The sequence below is a fragment of the Pinus tabuliformis genome, chromosome 3_1, assembly GCF_031772625.1.
Source record: "Pinus tabuliformis cultivar Carrire ecotype Pingquan chromosome 3_1, CPIR1, whole genome shotgun sequence".
In the NCBI taxonomy this organism is placed as follows: domain Eukaryota; kingdom Viridiplantae; phylum Streptophyta; class Pinopsida; order Pinales; family Pinaceae; genus Pinus; species Pinus tabuliformis.
Window position 1 is genome coordinate 495,757,268 of NC_142301.1, and position 8,131 is coordinate 495,765,398.

Consider the following 8,131-nt stretch of genomic DNA (forward strand, 5'->3'; position numbering starts at 1 on the left):
ATTTGGCTAGAATTAGATAAGAAACATCAAGTCAAGGTTTACGGGGGAATGTTAGGTAAACATGATTCGGGGAAAGAGTAAAAGTTGACCAAGTCAATGTTGGGAGGAGCTTCCACACGAATAGCAAAAGAATTCAATGAGACCCTACAAAGCTTCTATATCATTTCAGGAGCACTTATCAATAAAAGAAAAAGTGCAGTGTACAGTTGGAATACAGAGGAACAAACCATCCTTCGTATTGCTAGAATCTTGGACTTTACGGGCTATGCCTCCTGGGACAAAATACAATACCTGGGACTACCTTTAACCCTGGGGAATAACTGAGCCTCACTCTGGACTGAAGTCATCAGCAAGATCAAAACCAAGATAGCTGCTTGGGGTGGGAAGTGGCTCAACTACGCTGGCAAGCTAATCCTCATAAAGTCTATCCTTTCCTCCCTCCCTACCTATCAGGCCTCTTTCCTCCTGGCTCCAAAGACAATCACGGATCAGATTTCACAGCTACTCAGAAACTTCCTATGGCAAGGAGGCAAAGGAAACGAGAGGAAATTTCACTTAGTCAGTTGTGTTAAAATTGGCAACTAGGGCCAAACTCCTTGGGGGTCATCTTATTTATGGCAGCTGATATTTTTATTGGATCCCTCTCATTAAGAGGTGTAGGATTGATCTAAAGATCATTCGATTCCGATAAGTATTCATGGAGTTATGAATTTATTTGTGTTATAAGACAAATTGTCAAGTCGGCCAGCAACTTGTGTAGGCTCAGAAGCCCAATAGTCATGTCTATTCATCATCTACGTTTTAGTATAAATAGAAGAGGACTTGAAGTCATTTTGACACACTCTTCATGTGATCTCCTCCTCTCCACGTCTTTGGGTTTTTGGTGTAGGAGAGGCACTAAGAAGATACGTTGGGCTAAGTGTATAATGCCCTAGTTGCAGATGATGCCCTAGTTGTAGTACGTTGCTCTAGCCGCAGTTGAAGGAGATCTGATCGCAGTAAAGGAGGCCTCATACGCAGCTAAAGGGAAGGCCCTATCCGCAACAAAGGAAGGCTTGGATAAGGCTAGATCCGTAGACATCGAGGAGACCCTAATACGTAGCAAAAGAAGCCCTAACCGCAATTCTAGAAGAGCCCTAAAGACACAGCTAAGGAGACAACAAAATAAGATCTAACCACAGATCTAAGAGGCTCTCATCCATAGCTAGATGGAGGCCTTAATTCCGCAACAAATAGACCCTAATACACACAACAAGCAAAGGATAAGACAACAAGGAATGGAACGCTATTTCAGGTAGGCCGAGGTGTTGCCTTGCAGGTTGCAGTCTTGATCTTGAAGGCCGAGAATGAAAGAACTGTCTCAGAGCATTGCTGAAGGGTGAACAATTCTGTTAAGAGAATGTCGCAATCAGTTTTGGGGTGAAAGGTTTATGCGTTTGGATTGAAACTGCCATTAAAGAGTAGCGTGGAGGGTAGCACCCTATTGGAGGAGTCACAGTAAGAAGAAGCAATTTTGGGTTAGTTAAAGGGTTGTTAGGGACTATGGTTGGGTTCCCTAACCAGTGCAGAATTGCTGCAGCCTAATTACCCTCCAATAGTGAGCTAATGCACACATTCTGAAGTGTATCTTGTATGTGTTGGGACAACTAGTTTGCTGTGATAAAAGAAGGTATTTTTCATATGCCTTAAGGACTATTTGATAAGCCACAATTATATAGTAAAGGGCAGCATGATGATGAATGAGATCTTGGGCATGTTAGTAAAGGATAGCATGATGATGAATGAGATCATGGGCATGTCAATAAGGGGCAACATGATGATAGGAGCAGATGGGAGTAGCTCAGTGACTAGGTGCAACACAACAACATGAGTACAAGCTGCAACACTAAGTTAGGTGAAGTCGTCACCTTGGAGAATCAGTTGAAGTAGAATGTCTTCAACTGATCTCATGTATCATCATGATAGGAGATGATCCATGCTCATATCTAGATAAGTCAAAGTGTTGACTTTTGTTGTATATGTACTATCTCTCTCTCTGCTGAATTATTGAAGAACATAAAAGAAGAATTGATTAAGGGTTTCCCCACATTGGGGTTTGTCCCTGGCTGGCACCACATCTTGTGTCCTCTTGTCTTGGCTTGTCTTTTGCGATTTATATTTATGTTCTATCTGCAGTTTACTTTAACGCTGATGTGATTGCTAATCTGGAAAAGATATTGAGCTAACTATGAAAATTGAAATAAATTGCTCTAGCATAGAACAACCTAAAATTAACATGGTATCAGAGCCGAGGTGAAGCCAATGCCCAAGCAAGAGCGAAAGAGCAATCACCGAAGACAATTGGGAAAGGACAAAAGGATCAGTTGATTCCTCATCCCTCTTCAAATTCACCGAGGGTGAAGTCGAAGCAGAGAATATTATCAGAATGGGCGCAACGGAAGTTTCTGATGACCTACCTTAAGATCACTTCATTAGGAAGTCCGGATCTAAAGGTGGAAGGAAAGGTAGATGCCTTGGTTGTAATAAGTTCGACCATTATGCGAAGGAGTGTCTGAGGTAGGGACACATCACTTGATGATGATAACAATCATTCCAGGGACATCTTCAATGATTAAAGGAATGACAAGTAATGCAGTTCATCAAGGAAATGGCCGACTCTTCAGAGAAAGCAAGGAACCCCAGGTATGAAGAATCAAATGTTGTTTCTGATAAGATAAAGAAGTGTTATCTTGCATTGGCCCTCTCCTTCAGATTCTTTTGGAATCTGGCTTATTGATTGTAGTGCTTCAAGGCACCTCATCGGATAGATGGGTGCACTCTCTAATTTGGTAGAGATGGAAACAATCGTGGGATTATACTTGGAGCCGATGCCACCTATCCAGGAAAGGGTGTAGGGAATGTTATCCCTCAATTGAATAAGGGTAACTCAATTCATTATGTACCTGATCGCAAGAAGAACCTGGTGTCCATTTCAGCAATGGAATTCGAAGGTTTCAGGGTGGCACTCATCGATGGAAAGGTCCACAGGTTTGGAACAACTCGAGGGGTTTGAGATTCATGATTGGGAATATCATGTATACAGGTGGAAGACAACCCTCTATGGCTTGAAGCAAAACACCCCGGGCATAGTATGAGAGGATTGATAGCTGTCTGATGAAGCTGAGATTCACTAGGAGTGAAACCGATACAAACCATTACTCAAAGGTTGTGGATGATAGACCTCTCATATCGGCGCCTTATGAGGACGATCTATTTCTGACAGGTGTAGACCCTCTCATTTGCAGAAGTAAGAGGGAGTTGGATTCCAGATGTGGAATGATAAACTACAAGCCTGTGACTACCTCGAGGATCTTAACTTTCAGAAGTTATATGGTAGTGACGTCGGACGAGATTTGGGAAATGCCTCTGAGTTTCATAAACTCATTCGTGTTGATGTTCTTGGTGAACTTCTGTCCGGATATATGTTTTGCAGATAGCATGGTGAGTTCATATTTGGTTGAGCCTCACTGGATTGGTGCCAAGAATCTTTTGAGATATCTCCAGGGCACAATCTCTCATGGATTGAGATACACTGTCGGAAATATGAAACTACATGATTATTCGAATGCTGACTAGGCAGGTAGTGTGGAGGAACACTAGAGCACTTCCCAGTGCTGGTTCTCTTTGGATTCTACTTTGATATCATGGACGAGCAGGAAGTAGAAGTCGATTGCTATAAGCATCGCCGAGACCGAATACACAGCTGCATGATTGTAGAAGCTCTTAAGTGAGTTGTTGTACACATGATGAATACCATTGTGATTCTCTGTGATAACCAGAGGTGGGATTCAATTATCGAGGAATCCCGTATTTGATAGTTGCTCCAGTAGACAGACATCAGATACTGCATTATCTGGGATATGGTAAGTCGATGAACAAGGAGGCTCCATCACACTGATATGATGTATAGGTCGCAGACATTTTGTCAAAACCCCGAGGAAAGGTCAAATCTGTGACTTTCCCGAACAACTTGGAGTTGTTGAGAACCTTCTTATAAGGGTCCTACATGTTGCATGCATTGAGCTCTGGGAGCTCTGGGGGCTTGGGTACTTAATGGAGCAACATATAACGACAGGGTGACTCACCCTCCCCTGGTGGTGCACTATGAACAGGATGATTAGTTCTGCTATGGGCCAGGATGATTTGTTCTTCGTGGCGACTATGGAATAAGATGATTAGTTCTCCTGTGGGCCTGGATGATGTTTTCTCCATGGCAATTGTGGGACAGGATGATTCACTCTCCTGTGGACAGGATGATTCACTCTCCTATGGACAAGATGATTCGCTCTCTTGTGGGACAGGATAATTCACTCTCCTGTGGATAGGATGATTCGCTCTCCTGTGGACAAGATGATTCGCTCTCTTGTGGACAGGATGATTCACTCTCCTGTGGATGGGATGATTCACTCTCCTATGGACAAGATGATTTGCTCTCTTGTGGGACAGGATGATTCGCTCTCCTATGGAAAGATGATTCGCTCTCTTGTGGACAAGATGATTCGCTCTCCAATGGACAAGATGATTCGCTCTCCTGTGGGACATGATGATTCACTCTCCTGTGGACAAGATGATTCACTCTTGTGGGATAGGATGATTTACTCTCCTGTGGATAGGATGATTAGTTCTCCTGTCGAGGCATCCTACTCATGTAATCTGGGACTCATGGGAAGTACCTCTCATCTGATCAATGAGCAGGGAAATGAGGATAGGGACCATAGTAGTACCGATAGACGCATCGTTGTATCTACCATACTCCCTATGCTAGGATGACCTTCATTGATCTAGGATCAATGATACTGGTTTGGGACCAGTGAGAGTGGTACCCAGTATGACACTGACTTCGGGTCGGTAGAGGACTGGTCTGGGACCAGTGGTACACACTCTTAGACTGACTTCGGGTCAGTGGAGAATGGTATGAGACATTCTTGATCAATTCTTCTTCTTCATGGTTAAGCAGAGCTAGCAGAGTTGAACAGAGCTGAGCAGAGCTAAGCAGAGCTGCGCAGAACAGAGCAGAGCTGAGAAAAGCAAAGCAGAACTACGCAGAGCTGGGCAATGCAGAGCAGAGCAGTGCAGGGCACTGATGGCAGAGATAGTACAGTCGGACATATGGATCAATGGATGGAGTTCTCCCTAGTTGAGAGGGAGTGTTAAAATTGGAAACTAGGGCCAAAATCCATGTGGGTCATCTTATTTATGGCAGCTGATATTTTTATTGGATCCTCTCATCAAGAGGTGTAGGATTGATCTAAAGATCATTCGATTCTGATAAGTATTCATGGAGTTATGAATTTATTTGTGTTATAAGACAAATTGTCAAGTCGGCCAACAACTTGTGTAGGCTCAAAAGCCCAATAGTCATGTCTATTCATCATCTACGTTTTAGTATAAATAGAAGAGGACTTGAAGTCATGTGATCTCCTCCTCTCCACGTCTTTGGGTTTTTGGTGAAGGAGAGACACTAAGAAGATAAGTTGGGCTAAGTGTATAATGCCCTAGTTGTAGTACGTTGCTCTAGCCGCAGTTGAAGGAGATCTGGCCATAGTAAAGGAGGCCTCATATGCAGCTAAAGGGAAGGCCCTATCCGCAACAAAGGAAGGCTTGGATAAGGCTAGATCCACAGACATTGAGGAGACCCTAATACGCAGCAAAAGAAGCCCTAGCCGCAATTTTAGAAGAGCCCTAAAGACACAGCTAAGGAGACAACAAAAGAAGACCTAACCGCAGATCTATGAGGCTCTCATCCATAGCCAGAGGGAGGCCCTAATTTCGCAACAAATAGACCCTAATACGCACAACAAGCAAAGGATAGGATAGCAAGGAATGGAACGCTATTTCAGGCAGGTCGAGGTGTTGCCTTGTAGGTTGCAGTCTTGATCTTGAAGGCCGAGAATGAAAGAATTGTCTCAGAGCATTGCTGAAGGGTGAACAATTCTGTTAAGAGAATGCCGCAGTCAGTTTTGGGGTGAAAGGTTTATGCGTTGGGCTTGAAACTGCCATTAAAGAGTAGCATGGAGGGCAACACCCTATTGGAGGACAACCACAGTAAGAAGAAGCAATTTTGGGTTAGTTTAAGGGTTGTTAGGGACTATGGTTGGGTGCCCTAACCAGTCTAGAATTGCTGCAACCTAATTACCCTCCAACAGTGAGCTAATGCACACATTCTGAAGTGTATCTTGTATGTGTTGGGACAACTAGTTTGCTGCGATAAAAGAAGGTATTTTTCATATGCCTTAAGGACTGTTTGATAAGCCACAGTTATATAGTAAAGGGCAACATGATGATGAATGAGATCATGGGCATGTTAGTAAAGGGCAACATGATGATGAATGAGATCATGGGCATGTTAGTAAAGGGTAGCATGATGATGAATGAGATCATGGGCATGTTAGTAAAGGGCAGCATGATGATGAATGAGATCATGGGCATGTCAGTAAGGGGCAGCATGATGATAGGAGCAACACAACAACATGAGTACAAGATGCAACACTAAGTTAGGTGAAGTCGTCACCTTGGAGAATCAATTGAAGCAGAATGTCTTCAACTGATCTCATGTATCATCATGACAGGGGATGATCCATGCTCATATCTAGATAAGTCAAAGTTTTGACTTCTGTTGTATATACTACTATCTCTCTCTCTCTGTTGAATTATTAAAGAACATAAAAAGAAGAATTGATCAGAGGTTTCCCCACATTGGGGTTTGTCCCTGGCTGGCGCCACATCTTGTGTCCTCTTGTCTTGGCTTGTCTTCTGCGATTTATATTTATGTTCTATCTGCAGTTTACTTTAATGCTAATGTGATTGTTAATCTGGAAAAGATATTGAGCTAACTATGAAAATTGAAATAAATTGCTCCAACATAGAACATACCTAAAATTAACAAGTTGGGACACAATGAAAAGGCCAAAGCTAGAAGGAGGCTTCCAGATTAGAGACCCTGGACTTGCCAATATTGCCTTAGGTGGCAAAATCCTTTGGCAGATATACTCCAACAAAAATAATCCAGTCAGCCAATTACTTCGGAACAAATACTTCAAAGGAGTCTCATTGAGAAATCTCCAAGCAGATACTATTCCCAAAGGCACGCCGTTGTGGAACTTATGTAGAAAAGGGCTTGCCACCTTCCAAAAACAGCTTTACAGAGTGCCTGGAAAAGGAGAAAATACTTTGATAGGGCAAGAAAAAATCATGGGCAATCCCCCTCTAAAACATTCAGTGGAATTAGCTGACCTTCGTGACTGGCTCTCCCAGAACGGCCTGCTCAGTCTTGCTGACATTTTTGCCTGGGACAGACAAGGAAAATGGGAGGACTGGGTCTTCCCCAATCTGCCAACACATTTACTTCACCAAAAGCACCTTCTCCTGGACAAGTTGAAGCGTTCGGCACCTGTTAACATACATGCATCGGATCTTTGGAGGTGGGGGAAGACTGGAGTCTACACCCCTGCGCTTGGTTTTGCAGCCTTGCTTCCCACACAAAATCAAGCTCACAACCCATCCATCTGGCAGCATACATGGGACACATACAGAATCCCCAAGGTGAATTTTTTCACTTGGCTTCTCATTCATAGGAAAGTGTTGACAGGTGAGAATCTTGCTCACAGAGGAATAGTAGGGCTGCATTGGTGCACCATGCGTAGATCCACACCAGAAAACATGTACCACCTCTTTATAAACTGTGCCTTTGCCCAAACGGTATGGGCCCTTGTCCTTCACGACCTCAACGCACCTGCCCCTCTCCAGGGTATAGTCATGGACCTCTTCTCCACCTGGACCGCAAGGTATCCAAGGACTCTTAGCGCACAATCACTGTGGAACCGGATCTGGCACTCCATCCCCAAGTTCATTTGCTGGAAACTCTGGCTCGCCTGAAATAACTGGATATTCAACAATGTAAATTCCTCACCCTTGACAGTGGTGGCCAGAGCTAAGGCGTCCTTGATGGAAGCTTTGGAAAACTACCCCAACAAGTTAGATGACAATCTCATGACTGAGGAATGACACTGGCTGGGAATCCTTCTCGCCCCGGATAGGAAAAAAGCACCTACCCGCCCCACACTCAACCCTGACTGGCGCATTAGAACAATAG

General features: G+C 43.7%; 1 protein-coding gene across 1 annotated transcript; it reads left to right on the forward strand.

The window, feature by feature from the left end:
* The first annotated feature begins 6,936 nt into the window (after nucleotides 1-6,936).
* LOC149187978 (uncharacterized) lies at nucleotides 6,937-7,914 on the forward strand. The gene has a single exon (XM_089409843.1). The coding sequence runs from the start codon at nucleotides 6,937-6,939 to the stop codon at nucleotides 7,912-7,914; it is 978 nt and encodes a 325-aa protein (XP_089265969.1).
* The last annotated feature ends 217 nt before the right edge of the window (nucleotides 7,915-8,131 follow it).